The sequence below is a fragment of the Ranitomeya imitator genome, chromosome 8, assembly GCF_032444005.1.
Source record: "Ranitomeya imitator isolate aRanImi1 chromosome 8, aRanImi1.pri, whole genome shotgun sequence".
NCBI lineage: Eukaryota > Metazoa > Chordata > Amphibia > Anura > Dendrobatidae > Ranitomeya > Ranitomeya imitator.
Genome location: NC_091289.1, coordinates 21,555,141 through 21,570,667, shown reverse-complemented (window position 1 = coordinate 21,570,667; position 15,527 = coordinate 21,555,141). Strand labels below are relative to the sequence as shown.

The 15,527-nt window shown below is 43.5% G+C and overlaps 1 protein-coding gene across 1 annotated transcript in view; it reads right to left on the bottom strand.

The window, feature by feature from the left end:
* SUCLG2 (succinate-CoA ligase GDP-forming subunit beta) overlaps window positions 1-15,527 on the bottom strand; it is a 185,846-nt gene that overhangs the window by 130,010 nt on the left and 40,309 nt on the right. The window contains exon 2 of the mRNA XM_069736543.1: window positions 9,949-10,090. Coding sequence (XP_069592644.1) covers window positions 9,949-10,090 — 142 coding nt within the window. The remainder of the gene's footprint in view (window positions 1-9,948; window positions 10,091-15,527) is intronic.

Below are 15,527 nucleotides of genomic sequence, written 5' to 3'. Positions count from 1 at the left end.
ACGGACCGCTTTTTCCGGCCGCGCACTCCGCCCCCACCTCCCCGCACCTCACAATGGGGCAGCGGATGCGCCGGAGAAATGCATCCGCTGCACCCGTTGTGCAGTGCGTCAAACGCTAGCGTCGGAATCTCTGCCCAACGCATTGCGACGGGGAGATTCCGACGCTAGTGTGAAAGTAGCCTAATACAGAATACTTGCATCCAAAACCCTCAAAATGCCCAGGAGAAGTCACATATAGCCACATTTTTTGTGTGGCCCAACGGTGGGTCTAATGACCTATCATGGGGATCCATGACAATATTATTGCGGGTCATTAGACCTAACGTTGAGCCAGAGCTTTACCTTGAGTTGGACCTGAAATTCAAGCTTTAATATATGCTGCAAGTTTGGATAGTTAGGCCTCCGACAACCTGAGTTTTGCCCATTTTAGACTGGTGTTACGCATTAGGCTCAGGGCACAGTAGTCCATGTGTGGCGCCCCAGGGTCCTGGTCGTCACAGTGATATTGCTTTCCTCCCGGGCTCATGCTACGTTTGGAGGCAAGGAAGGATAACTGCATCCAGGTACCACAAACATGCAACACTTCACACTCCAGGCCACCAAGGGGAGCTTCTGCTCCTATTTACTAGGTGAAATACATACATACATATACATATATATATATATATATATATATATATATATATATATATATATATATATATATATATATATATATATATATATATATATATATATATATATATATATATATCTGGTAGTCTGTAGGGAAAGCTAGTCAGTCCTTCAGGGAAACTGTTCCTGGCAGGAGCGAATTCCTGTCAGAGGACAGAGGAGAGGGGTCACGGAGCTGTGCATGCCCTCAGAGCTGCAGCTCCCAGAAAGAGACATTTTGAAGGCCGAATTGTTTGCAGCGAGTGTGCAGGAGAAGAAGCACAGGCGAGGATATCAGAAGGGGACCAGCTCCGAGAAGGCTGCCTCCTTCTGAGGCGCAGAGACCGGTGAGTATTCTCAAAAAATCAAGTTGTCCTTTATCGATGTGATAGGAGCTAACTTGCTGATTGATGGAATCTGAGTGCTGGGACCTCCCAACGATCCCTGGAAAAAACAAGACTAGGACTCTGCAGACCCATTCTGAATAGTGCGGCGGTGCATGCTCTCGACCTCCACTCTATTCAATGTGTATAAGACTGACAGAAAAGCGGCTATAGACCCATAGACAAAGAATGGAAAAGAGGCCACCCATGCATACCTCCGTAACAGAGTCCCGTTCTTGGGATGGTTGGGTGATCCCAGTGGTCGAATTCCCAACAATCAGCAAGTTGTCCTCTGTCGTATAAACAGGGAACAACTTGATTTAATTTTTTCTTTGAACAAACCCTTTAGAACGCATGCTTGGCTATTACGGTATATTTGGCCATTAATCCTAAACCCATCATACAGATCAAAAAAATGGTCCAAAAGGCATGGAACATTAAACTGGGCATTTTTTTCATATATTGTGTATAAAAGTTTTAAACAGAAAACTTCTACAACGGTTTCAGATTAAGAAAGTATAGAGCCATCTTACCTTTTCATATCATTTGTTTAAAGTGTGTAAAAAAAAAAAAAAAAGGGTGGAAGAAGGGATCTTCAGGGGACCTTTCACATCTCTTTGAGGTGTAATTAAACCGACTATTTCAAAGAATAGCTTTTATCTAAAGTCGGAACGTTGACCGACTCAACTTTCACAAAAACTGTAAAAAAAAAAAAAAAAAACAACCTTTTTTTCTTTTTTTTACTGGGTCACTATACTTAAAAGCAACTCAACATTGTTCAGAGTTTTACAAAACTTGGAAAAAATGAAACAATTGGGGATAATCAGATTTATTTTACTCAGACATTTGTATATAGGAGCTGTGCGTGTCGTCCTGTGCATCTAAAAAAAAAAAACATTGATTTTTTTTTTCTATTGGCTTCTATATGAATGCGAGGGAACTAAACCTTTGCATGAGATGTCCTACACCTTTATCCATGAGGCTTTAAAGAGTATGTGCACAAATTATATTTTGTAAGGATTTTTTTAACGGAATGTCCTCTTTTTTGTGCTCTCATTGGGAAAAACAAAGTAATCTTGTAGTTATGATACTTTTTAACTGTTAACACAAATAAAATAAATGATGTTACAAAGCGAGCTTTCAAGACTTCTTAGGTCTCTTCATCAGGCACAATACCATGATGTTACAAAGCGAGCTTCCGAGACTTCTTAGGTCTCTTCATCAGGCACAATACCATGATGTTACAAAGCGAGCTTCCGAGACTTCTTAGGTCTCTTCATCAGGCACAATACCATGATGTTACAAAGCGAGCTTCCGAGACTTCTTAGGTCTCTTCATCAGGCACAATACCATGATGTTACAAAGCGAGCTTCCGAGACTTCTTAGGTCTCTTCATCAGGCACAATACAATGATGTTACAAAGCGAGCTTCCGAGACTTCTTAGGTCTCTTCATCAGGCACAATACCATGATGTTACAAAGCGAGCTTCCGAGACTTCTTAGGTCTCTTCATCAGGCATGACACCATGATGATACAAAGCGAGCTTCCGAGCCTTCTTAGGTCTCTTCATCAGGCATGACACCATGATGATACAAAGCGAGCTTCCGAGACTTCTTAGGTCCCTTCATCAGGCATGATACCATGATGTTACAAAGCGAGCTTCCGAGACTTCTTAGGTCTCTTCATCAGGCATGATACCATGATGATACAAAGCGAGCTTCCGAGCCTTCTTAGGTCTCTTCATCAGGCATGACACCATGATGATACAAAGCGAGCTTCCGAGACTTCTTAGGTCCCTTCATCAGGCACAATACCATGATGTTACAAAGCGAGCTTCCGAGACTTCTTAGGTCCCTTCATCAGGCATGATACCATGATGTTACAAAGCGAGCTTCCGAGACTTCTTAGGTCTCTTCATCAGGCATGGCACCATGCCTGATGAAGAGACCTAAGAAGTCTCGAAAGCTAGCTTTGTAACAATTTATATTATTTTTGCTAGCCATTAAAGGGTATCATAACTGCAAGACTATCTTGTTTTTCCCAATGAAAGAAATCTTTTTTTCAACTTACAAAACCTTTATTTCTGTCACTTTGTTGTGGAAATAATCTTTTTTTGCAAATGCTACAATTCACCTTAAAAATACAAAATCAAGCAACTATGTAAAATATTCTTGATAAAAAAAAGCTAGGCAGTAGAACATCATAAGGAAAAAAAATGGGACAATTACAAGACAGCAACAGACTATGCACAAAAAGTATTTGCCGTCTGTTGCCGTGGGTAAACACAGGTCTGCAAATGGACTGCATACATCAAACGGGAGAATATTTTTAAAGAGCAAGTTTTGTTTCAGGTAAATTTTCACATAAAAAGTGTCGAATGTGTACATGAAAAAAAAAAAAAAAACACAATTCTTACATCATTTGTTTCCTGTATTTTTTCATTAGTATTCTGCTTTGCAAGCTCTGATTTTCAGTTGTCTGTGAGCTAGTGGATGAAGACTCGATGCTATGATGTCTCCCATACACAGAACACACAGATGAGGGGTCCCTGCTCTTCTGTGTGTGCTATGGATGGAAGACATCAAAGCACGGCACGTGTTCAAAAGCAGAATCAGCAGCATGGAGGTCATTATTCAGTAGTACTGAGCAGTGTAGCTGTGAATCCAGTTCTGATGTGAGATAACACTCATTACAAAGCAGCAGCACCCTCCGTGGTGTGTCTGACTCAGTGTGCTCTTCCTTCCTCCTCCGCATCCAAGCAGACTTCAAAAATGCAGGAAAATGCACTTATAATTTTGTACTTTAGTCCATTGCTGCTTAGGAAAACAGCGGCCAGAGGCTTTTTACAGACTTATTGACGTTTGAGACTTAAATACAATAATCACAACAGGTTTTTCTGTTAAATATGTAGAAAAGAAAATGTCGCCATGACACTGTCAAGTGTGCGGAACAGTCTCCCAGGGGAAATTTAAGACAATTTATTGACTTGACGACTTAAATATCTTCTTCTGTGTTTTAAGACGTCTGGGATAGAAAGCTGCTAATTTCTCCCACAACTGTTGTTGAAAGGCCTATAATTGAAATGGTAAATCTGGTTGCCGGAGAAAAAGACAAGATGATGAATTTTGCACATTTAGGGGCAGAAAAAGGGACAATTTAACAGTTATGGTAGTTTTCCATGAGCAGTTTATACACGCAGCGGATTTTCCAATGCAGGATTGTGAGTATAAAACCTGCTAAGTATTAAGAGTCGCCACATTATGGATTGTTCAGAGGGATGTAAGAATCCAAAAATGATTAATTATCCGGTGGGACGTTGAGACTTTTATAAATCTGGAATAGCCCTTTCTGCCCAGTTGCAAGTCCATGTATAGAAGTCAAAAAATATATATTAAAAAGGGAGTGTCAGCACAAAATGACTGTTCAAACCAAGCAGTTGCTCGACTAGCCTTTTCTGTAGCCGAGCAGTTTCAGATCACTTTCTCGACAACGTTTCCAATCTTTCTCTCCTCGACTGACAGCTCTGGCATTACAGGAGCAGAGATAAATGGAAACCCAGAAGGTGGGGAGATGCAATGAACTGTTTGGCCACATGCACCTAAACACGGTTTGAACAGTGATTTTGTCTTGACAGACGCCCTTTAAAGACGATTTATAGAAAAGTGGAAGCACCGTAAGTAACTTCATGTATCGATCCAGAACTAGACCACTGCAGAAGGAGGGTTTATGGATTCTTCCAGCAACCAAACCTTAAAGTGGACTAATCACCAGGTCAAAAAGTAGACCAGTATTTGGTCTTATTTTATTTTCGCTACTCCCCCGAGTATTCCATTTTTTGTTTTTTCAAATTCCGCCATGCGGTTTCAGAGATATGGACCTTTTTATTTTGATAAAGACCATAAAAATGGATCATTAGGCGAAGTGGTCTAAAGCACGCCCCCCTAAAGAAACCTGCAAGCCACGCCTTCTTTTAGAGACCATAAAAGTAAGCGCTAAATAATAAGGCTCATATCTCTGGTACCGCATGGCGGAATTTAAAAAGATAAAAAATGAAATAATCAGGGGGAACAGCAGGAATAAAACAAGAGCAAAAACTGGACACTTTGGAACTAGTGAGAGGTCCCCTTTAAACCATCTCGACCCCCCCCACTGGTGGCTCAAGACGATATGTTCTCGGCCATGCTTTTAGTCCAGAGCTTACAAGTCACGCATTGACTCAATATGAACAGCTTTTCCTCTCTCCGATTCTTCCTCTCCCCCATTTGATGTGTGGGAATTCAGAATTACTCTTGTAACCCCCCCCCAATATATCGAAATACTGCCGAAACAAAAGCAGAAAGCCAAGAAATACGTGGCCTCTTCACGCAGCATTTATTATGCAGTTGTGAACAATGTTCTTGATGGAAATCCAGTCCATTAAGACACAAAGCTCCAGTGTAACGCTATGAGCCTGCCATACTGCGTTCTGCAAAATGCCGTGTGCTTTCCTGCTGCTCCAAATTGTATTCTATACAATTGCGCCTTTCACCGTATTAGTCTTCCAAGCAGTGCACGAGGAGCGAGCAAAGAAAACAGACTGTTTTTAGTACTTCTGCGACTAATGAATAGAAAATTAAACGATGGGGGTGATCGAAAGACGCAAGAACCTGCGCACATTTAAAGGAGAACTGCTCATTTTCTGCATTTATGTTTAAAGGGTTATTCTAAATGCAAGATTTAAAAAGTAATTTAAAAGAAATTAAATTAAAAAAAAAAAAATGAGACTCCTATCCGAAGAAAAAGAAAAAAAAAATATCTGATACCACAGAGTCCAAAAAAAGTTCTAATCTGGTAAAATACAGAACTAATTAACCCGCACTGTTATCACCAGAATGTAAAAAATATTTTCTTTCTAGCACACTTCTAAAAAAAGAAAAAAAAACAACACAATAAAAAAACCTATCAAAGCATCAAATGTACTCCTAAAAAATAAAATAAAATAAAATAAAAATGGTACCAACAATGACTACAGCTTGCCATACAAAAAGACAAGCTTTCATAAACCTCTATGAGCAGAAAAATAAAGTTATGCATCTCAGAAAATAGCGACAAAAATAAATCTGATTTTTGTTTTTATTTTAAGTCGTAAAAAAATGTTAATCATACCCAACTGCATAAATCACATTGCAAGGTGATTTTAGCGAGTACAAAACCAAACAAGCCGTGATGGAATTTATTTATTTTTTCCCCATTTTTCAGTATAATATGTGATAAGTTAATTTCATAATGCATAAAAACTATTTAGAAAGAAAAAAAAAAAATAGGTTTTCGACATGGGAAGAAGGAAAGGGAAAAAACAAAAGCATAAAAATTGACCGCAAAAGAAAACAGCCCAAGAACAACAGATCTCCAAGATGAAGGGGAAGCTGCCAGCGATAAACTGTGAGACATTCCTCAAGACGACGCACAAAAAGCTTCATTTTCTATATCTAAATCCCAATTTTGGAGTGAAGAGTGTTTAATCTTGGCCAGTATGCAAAACTTCTTTTCTCCAGTAACAATTCTAAAAAGTCTATTAATCTCCGAGACGGTGGCGACATTATGCCGGCTTCGAGGTTCTCCAACGTTATTCCCCTCTGGTTTCGCCCATCGTTAGGTAGGTTTATAAGGGATTGAAGAGGCGGAACAATAAGTCAGCGAAACATTAGTGTCTCACGTCCGAAATGAGATTTTGATTTGTGGTCCTCCAGCCCATTACACCCATTACTGAAAATCCAGGCAGTATGGGGTAATTTTGGAAAAAAGTATGAGCCGTTACGACGTAGCTGGCGACATAAAACAGCGCGCGCCGTGCGTGGGATTATTGCGCTACAGATCTCATTCTGTCACTCCTAATGGCGGCGTGCGCCTGTCGAATACGGAAACACTGATCACAGTATATTGAAAGGGGGAACGAAGATGCGGAAGGCGCGCGACATTGTGTTAAAATCAGCGCCTGCTTAAAAAAGGAAGGATCTCAGCGACTGGAAACTTGTTTAGAAGGAATTTGTGCAAAAGGGAAAGGGTGAATTTCCTTCTGGTGTAAATTTTACTCCATGGGCGAATCAGTCACAAAATCTGCACACGTGACGTACGGATTTGGATTTGCCATAGATTTCACCCTTTGCAATCAGCACATTTTGGGGCATATTTGTTCACAGCTGAGTGAATCCCCAACTAAAGCCCAACATCAAACAGCAGTCTGTGAGGAGACGGCACAAGCGCTTGCCCATACAAGCGTAAAGTAAAGCGCATGCGCAACATTTTGAGCAGTCCGACTATGACGCCAACTGTGTGGAGGACGACAATCACGCTCCTCCATCGGACTAGTCCTGGATAATACGCATGTAACAAGCGGGGTCTAAAATAATATACACGTATATTTGGCACACAAACAAGCTCCTTGACCTGTAAACTGGCCACCTCGGTGGTCAGTAATCTATGCAACAATAGAATTACAATTGATGTCTAGTAAGGGGTAAAAGCTCTTTACAATTTTACCCATGCACATTGTGTCTTCAGAGAGGAAAAGGGCTAGAACTCGAGTGTCGCCTATAGGAAGTGCTGGAGTTCTAGTCCTCTTCCGCTCCGAACAGTCAATTTGCATATTTAATTTCCCAGAGGAGCATGCATGGCTTATAAGTCTGCTCACTCTGACATGCCAGGCCTGGCTTGTCACTCTCCATAAGAAGAAATGCTACCCCTTAGACTCCAATTTTACCCATACAAGACAACCTTTTTACTACTATGCTGGCGGTTTGGGAGGTGTAGGGAACCGGACAGGATCTCTTTAAATAAACATGCAAGCCATGCTAATCTAAGCATGCACGTTTACGGGGAAGCTGAAGGGGACGGCTGCTGGAGCGTAGATGTCCAATTCAGTAAGGAGGTAATAATGTGTGTCAAGCAACCCTAAATTATAGTGGAGGTGAGGTAAAGTGGGCCACTGTAAGCCCCTCTGCGTTACCCTCAACGGGCATCTTAAAGGAGGCTTTTCTGCAGTAGGAATTGATGGCACGTTGTTATTTAATAACATTGCCGTTTTTTGGCAATATGATGAACACTTTAGCCATCGTTCCACAGTGTATGTTGCATGGAAATATTCCCATAACTAATAATAAAAGTAGTAGTAGTAATAATAATAAAATAATAAAAATCGAATAATTATAATACATAAAAAATAAATAATAGATAATACAATGATGATCTAATAATAAATGATAAAATGACTAATAATAATACATCTATATATATATAATTGTCTAAGGGTCACTTCCGTCTGTCTGTCCGTCCTTCTGTCACGGTTATTCATTCGCTGATTGGTCTCGGCAGCTGCCTGTCATGGCTGCTGCGACCAATCAGCGACGGGCACAGTCCGATTAGTCCCTCCCCTACTCCCCTGCACTCACTGCCCGGCGCCCGCTCCGTAATCCCTTCCACTCACCGCTCACACAGAATGGCAGCAGTAACGGAGCGCGGTGTAACGCACTCCGTTACCGCTGCTATTAACCCTGTGTGTCCCCAACTATTTACTATTGATGCTGCCCATGCAGCATCAATAGTAAAAATATGTCATGTTAAAAATAAAAAAAAAATAAAAAAAACCTGCTATACTCACCCTCCGCCGCCTTTCCCGCTCCTCGCCACGCTCTCGGGATCGCTCCATTGCAAGCGGCAGCTTCCGGTCCCAGGGCTGGTGTGCGACAAGGACCTGCCATGACGTCACGGTCATGTGACCGCGACGTCATCATAGGTCCTACTCACACCAGCCCTGGGACCGGAAGCTGCCGCTTGCAATGGAGCGGTCCCGGGAGCATGGCGAGGAGCGGGAAAGGCGGCGGAGGGTGAGTATAGCAGGACTTCCAACGGGCCTTCGGAAGGTGAGTATATGTTTTTTATTTTTTTTAAGTCTCTATACTACGTGGCTCTGTGCTGGGCAATAGACTACGTGGCTGGGCAATAGACTACGTGGCTGGGCAATAGACTACGTGGCTGGGCAATAGACTACGTGGCTGGGCAATAGACTACGTGGCTGGGCAATAGACTACGTGGCTGGGCAATAGACTACGTGGCTGGGCAATAGACTACGTGGCTGGGCAATAGACTACGTGGCCATGCATATTCTAGAATACCCGATGCGTTAGAATCGGGCCACCATCTAGTAATAATAAGGTCTTCAAAATTCATATTCAGTGTTAAAGAAAAAAAAAAGGGAAAGAAATTGTGATCATTAATCTTTGCCGCTTTGGACCATAAAAAAGTATTTTTAATGGAGCTGTTTGCAACATGACGGCACAGACTTCTGCAGTGCGGAGAGCAGCGCGGCCAAGACGGTTAACCTCTCCCATGCCAGCTGACCGGCAAATCCATGTCTTAGAAGGATGTGGCAAGATAATAAACTGCAGGCGTAGAGGAAGAGGAAGAAGAGAATAGATAATCAAGGCAGCAGCAGTACCACTCGTGGGTTTTCAAGTGGGTGTGATCCACAGGGCTAAGGGATGAGGTCACACCCACTTGGCTACAAAGACTAGATATACATACAGGGAGGAGGGAGTCATATCTCAGGAAAGCAGAGGCGTGGGGGAAAAAATGAAAAACCATCGGCAAATTCAGGAGAACAGCGGCATTAACACCAGGTTAGATAAAATAACATTTATTTCCTAGTTTAACCACTTAAATGCCGCTGCTAATCTCCAACAGTGGCACTTATGTAGTGAAATCCTGGCGAAGCATCCGTTTGGGTGCCTGTCGCACCGCGCCATGTTCACTTCTGCATCGAGAGGTAAGAGGTGCAGGGGACGTTACATCGGCAGGTATTGTGCACTTGTCCCGTTCACCTCTTGGAAACGAGGAGCAGGACGAACCCGAATATATAGAAGGATCAGATGCATACTTAGTCTCTTGGCGGCCTCGAGGGCTTCGCTAGCACTGTCAGCGACAAAGAATCGCTGCACCGTCACACCGTTGTCTGCCATCAGTTTCTTGCTCTGGTATTCCTGCAGGTTCAGCCATCTTCTTGTGGTCACTTGGGCACCCTTAAAAAAAAAAAAAAAAAAAGACATTTCAGCACTCTCATCTTTATTTGTTTGCTAATTAGTCATAGATCTAATGATCCCAGCACTTACAGTCAGCGTTAGGCTGATTTCCTAGATTAATGTATATAAAAAACGTAATTTTTTTTTAACACAAAATTCTCTCTGTTCACCCTCCTCAGGTCCATCGCTGTTCTCGATGTCAGTTATTGGCTGAAGCGAGCGAGTTGCGCAGCTCATGCCATCAGCTTCACCAGAGACACTGAGCTCAATTATTGCCTGGAGGCAATAATAGACACTGGGAGTGGGTGCAGAGAGTCAGCTTTGTACCCAGGAAGGGCGAGTAAAGCAGAGTTTGTTTTATTTAAATAAACGACACCCAATTTTCCTGGAAACAAGCTGCAATAATGTCTCCCATACACAGAACACAGACACAAGGGATTCTTGCTCTTCTGTCTTTATGTAGAACAGATTCACTGAGCAGTGTGGCTGTGAATCCAGAAATAGGTGGGACAAAACACATAATAGGAATGAGCACAATTTTTTTTTTTAACCCCTTCCCGACCTTTGACGCCACGTAGGCGTCATGAAAGTCGGTGCCATTCCGACCCATGACGCCTATGCGGCGTCATGGAAAGATCGCGTCCCTGCAGATCGGGTGAAAGGGTTAACTCCCATTTCACCCGATCTGCAGGGACAGGGGGAGTGGTAGTTTAGCCCAGGGGGGGTGGCTTCACCCCCTCGTGGCTACGATCGCTCTGATTGGCTGTTGAAAGTGAAACTGCCAATCAGAGCGATTTGTAATATTTCACCCATTATAACGGGTGAAATATTACAATCCAGCCATGGCCGATGCTGAAATATCATCGGCCATGGCTGGAAATACTAGTGTGCCCCCACCCCACCCCTCCGATCGCCCCCCCAGCCCTCCGATCTGGCCGGTACACTGCTCCGGCTCCCCTCCGTCCAGTGCTCCGCTCCCCCCCGTGCTCTTGTCCGCTCCCCCCGTGCTCCAATCACCCCCCCGTGCTCCAATCACCCCCAGTGCACTCCGATCCACCCCCCGTGCTCCGTTCCAGCCCCCCCGTGCTCCGTTCCAGCCCCCCCGTGCTCCGTTCCACGCCCCCCGTGCTCCGTTCCACCCCTCCCGCACTCCGATTCCCCCCCCCGTGCTCCGATCCCCCCCCCGTGGTCCCCCCCCCCACCCCATCATACTTACCGATCCAGCCGGGGTCCCGTCCGTCTTCTCCCTGGGCGCCGCCATCTTCCAAAATGGCGGGCGCATGCGCAGTGCGCCCGCCGAATCTGCCGGCCGGCAGATTCGTTCCAAAGTGCATTTTGATCACTGAGATATAATCTATCTCAGTGATCAAAATAAAAAAAATAATAAATGACCCCCCCCCTTTGTCACCCCCATAGGTAGGGACAATAAAAAAATAAAGAAATTTTTTTTTTTCCACTAATGTTAGAATAGGGTTAGGGTCAGGGTTAGGGGTAGGGTTAGGGGTAGGGTTAGGGCTAGGGTTAGGGCTAGGGTTAGGGCTAGGGTTAGGGGTAGGGGTAGGGTTAGGGTTTCGGTATGTGCACACGTATTCTGGTCCTCTGCGGATTTTTCCGCTGCGGATTTGATAAATCCGCAGTGCTAAACCGCTGCGGATTTATGGCGGATTTACCGCGGTTTTTCTGCGCATTTCACTGCGGTTTTACAACTGCGATTTTCTATTGGAGCAGTTGTAAAACCGCTGCGGAATCCGCACAAAGAAGTGACATGCTGCGGAATGTAAACCCCTGCGTTTCCGTGCAGTTTTTCTGCAGCATGTGTACAGCGATTTTTGTTTCCCGTAGGTTTACATTGAACTGTAAAACTCATGGGAAACTGCTGCGGATCCGCAGCGTTTTCCGCAGCGTGTGCACATACCTTTAGAATTAGGCTATGTGCACACGGTGCGGATTTGGCTGCGGATTCGCAGCAGTGTTCCATCAGGTTTACAGTACCATGTAAACATATGGAAACCAAATCCGCTGTGCCCATGGTGCAGAAAATACCACGCGGAAACGCTGCGTTGTATTTTCCGCAGCATGTCAATTCTTTGTGCGGATTCCGCAGCGTTTTACACCTGTTCCTCAATAGGAATCCGCAGGTGAAATCCGCACAAAAAACACTGGAAATCCGCGGAAAATCCGCAGGTAAAACGCAGTGCCTTTTACCCGCGGATTTTTCAAAAATGGTGCGAAAATATCTCACACGAATCCGCAACGTGGGCACATAGCCTTAGGGTTAGGGTTGGAATTAGGGTTGTGGTTAGGGGTGTGTTGGGGTTAGGGTTGTGGTTAGGGGTGTGTTGCGGTTAGGGTTGTGTTTAGGGTTATGGCTACAGTTGGGATTAGGGTTAGGGGTGTGTTGGGGTTAGTGTTGGAGGTAGAATTGAGGGGTTACCACTGTTTAGGCACATCAGGGGTCTCCAAACGCAACATGGCGCCACCATTGATTCCAGCCAATCTCGTATTCAAAAAGTCAAATGGTGCTCCCTCACTTCCGAGCCCTGACGTGTGCCCAAACAGTGGTTTACCCCCACTCATGGGGTATCAGCGTACTCAGGAGAAACTGGACAACAACTTTTGGGGTCCAATTTCTCCTGTAACCCTTGGGAAAATAAAAAATTCTGGGCTAAATAATTATTTTTGAGGAAAGAAAACGTATTTATTATTTTCACGGCTCTGCATTATAAACTTCTATGAAGCACTTGGGGGTTCAAAGTGCTCACCACACATCTAGATAAGTTCCTTTCGGGGTCTAGTTTCCAAAATGGGGTCACTTGTGGGGGGTTTCTACTGTTTAGGCACATCAGGGGCTCTGCAAACGCAACGTGACGCCCGCAGAGCATTCCATCAAAGTCTGCATTTCAAAACGTCACTACTTCAATTCCAAGCCCCGGCATGTGCCCAAACAGTAGTTTACCCCCACATATGGGGTATCACCATACTCAGGAGAAACTGGACAACAAATATTGGGGTCAAATTTCTCCTGTTACCCTTGGGAAAATTAAAAAAATTCTGGGCTAAATAATTATTTTTGAGGAAAGAAAACGTATTTATTATTTTCACGGCTCTGCATTATAAACTTCTATGAAGCGCTTGGGGGTTCAAAGTGCTCACCACACATCTAGATAAGTTCCTTTCGGGGTCTAGTTTCCAAAATGCGGTCACTTGTGGGGGGTTTCTACTGGTAAGCCACATCAGGGGCTCTGCAAACGCAACGTGACGCCCACAGAGCATTCCATCAAAGTCTGCATTTCAAAACGTCACTACTTCACTTCCGAGCCTCGGCATGTGCCCAAACAGTGGTTTACCCCCACACATGGGGTATCAGCTTACTCAGGAGAAACTGGACAACAACTTTTGGGGTCCAGTTTCTTCTGTAACCCTTGGGAAAATAAAAAATTCTGGGCTAAATAATTATTTTTGAGGAAAGAAAACGTATTTATTATTTTCACGGCTCTGCATTATAAACTTCTATGAAGCACTTGGGGGTTCAAAGTGCTCACCACACATCTAGATAAGTTCCTTTGGGGGTCTAGTTTCCAAAATGGGGTCACTTGTCGGGGGTTTCTACTGTTAAGCCACATCAGGGGCTCTGCAAACGCAACGTGACGCCCACAGAGCATTCCATCAAAGTCTGCATTTCAAAACGTCACTACTTCACTTCCGAGCCCCGGCATGTGCCCAAACAGTGATTTACCCCCACATATGGGGTATCAGCGTACTCAGGAGAAACTGGACAACAACTTTTGGGGTCAAATTTCTCCTGTTACCCTTGGGAAAATAAAAAATTGCAGGCTAAAAGATCATTTTTGAGAAAATAATTTTTTTTTTTTTTTCACGGCTCTGCGTTATAAACTTCTGTGAAGCACTTGGGGGTTCAAAGTCCTCACCACACATCTAGATTAGTTCCTTTGGGGGTCTAGTTTCCAAAATGGTGTCATTTCTGGGGGATCTCCAATGTTTAGGCACACAGGGGCTCTCCAAACGTGACATGGTGTCCGCTAATGATTGGAGCTAATTTTCCATTTAAAAAGCCAAATGGCGTGCCATCCCTTCCGAGCCCTGCCGTGCGCCCAAACAGTGGTTTACCCCCACATATTGGGTATCTGCGTACTCAGGACAAACAGGACAACAATATTTGGGGTCCAATTTCTCCTATTATCCTTGGCAAAATAGGAAATTCCAGGCTAAAAAATCATTTTTGAGGAAAGAAAAATTATTTTTTATTTTCATGGCTCTGCGTTATAAACTTCTGTGAAGCACCTGGGGGTTTAAAGTGCTCAATATGCATCTAGATAAGTTCCTTGGGGGGTCTAGTTTCCAAAATGGGGTCACTTGTGGGGGAGCTCCAATTTTTAGGCACACGGGGGCTCTCCAAACGTGACATGGTGTCCGCTAAAGAGTGGAGCCAATTTTTCATTCAAAAAGTCAAATGGCGCTCCTTCCCTTCCAAGCCCTGCCGTGCGCCCAAACAGTGGTTTACCCCCACATATGAGGTATCAGCGTACTCAGGACAAATTGGACAACAACTTTCGTGGTTCAGTTTCTCCTTTTACCATTGGGAAAATAAAAAAATTGTTGCTAAAAGATAATTTTTGTGACTAAAAAGTTAAATGTTCATTTTTTCCTTCCATGTTGCTTCTGCTGCTGTGAAGCACCTGAAGGGTTAATAAACTTCTTGAATGTGGTTTTGAGTACCTTGAGGGGTGCAGTTTTTAGAATGGTGTCACTTTTGGGTATTTTCAGCCATATAGACCCCTCAAACTGACTTCAAATGTGAGGTGGTCCCTAAAAAAAATGGTTTTGTAAATTTCGTTGTAAAAATGACAAATCGCTGGTCAAATTTTAACCCTTATAACTTCCTAACAAAAAAAAATTTTGTTTCCAAAATTGTGCTGATGTAAAGTAAACATGTGGGAAATGTTATTTATTAACTATTTTGTGTCACATCTCTCTGGTTTAACAGAATAAAAATTCAAAATGTGAAAATTGCGAAATTTTCAAATTTCGCCAAATTTCCGTTTTTATCACAAATAAACACAGAATTTATTGACCTAAATTTACCACTAACATGAAGCCCAATATGTCACGAAAAAACAATCTCAGAACCGCTAGGATCCGTTGAAGCGTTCCTGAGTTATTACCTCATAAAGGGACACTGGTCAGAATTGCAAAAAACGGCAAGGTCTTTAAGGTCAAAATAGGCTGGGTCATGAAGGGGTTAAATAAATTGTAGCCGGTTTTCCTTGAGGCAAGCTGCTACAGTGGCTCCCAAACAGAACCAGAAGGATTTTTGCTCTCCTGTCTTTATGTAGCACAAGTTCAATGAGCAGTGTGGCTGGGAATCCAGAAATGGATTGGATAAAACACAAACTAGGGGGGGGGGGGGGGGGAAAAA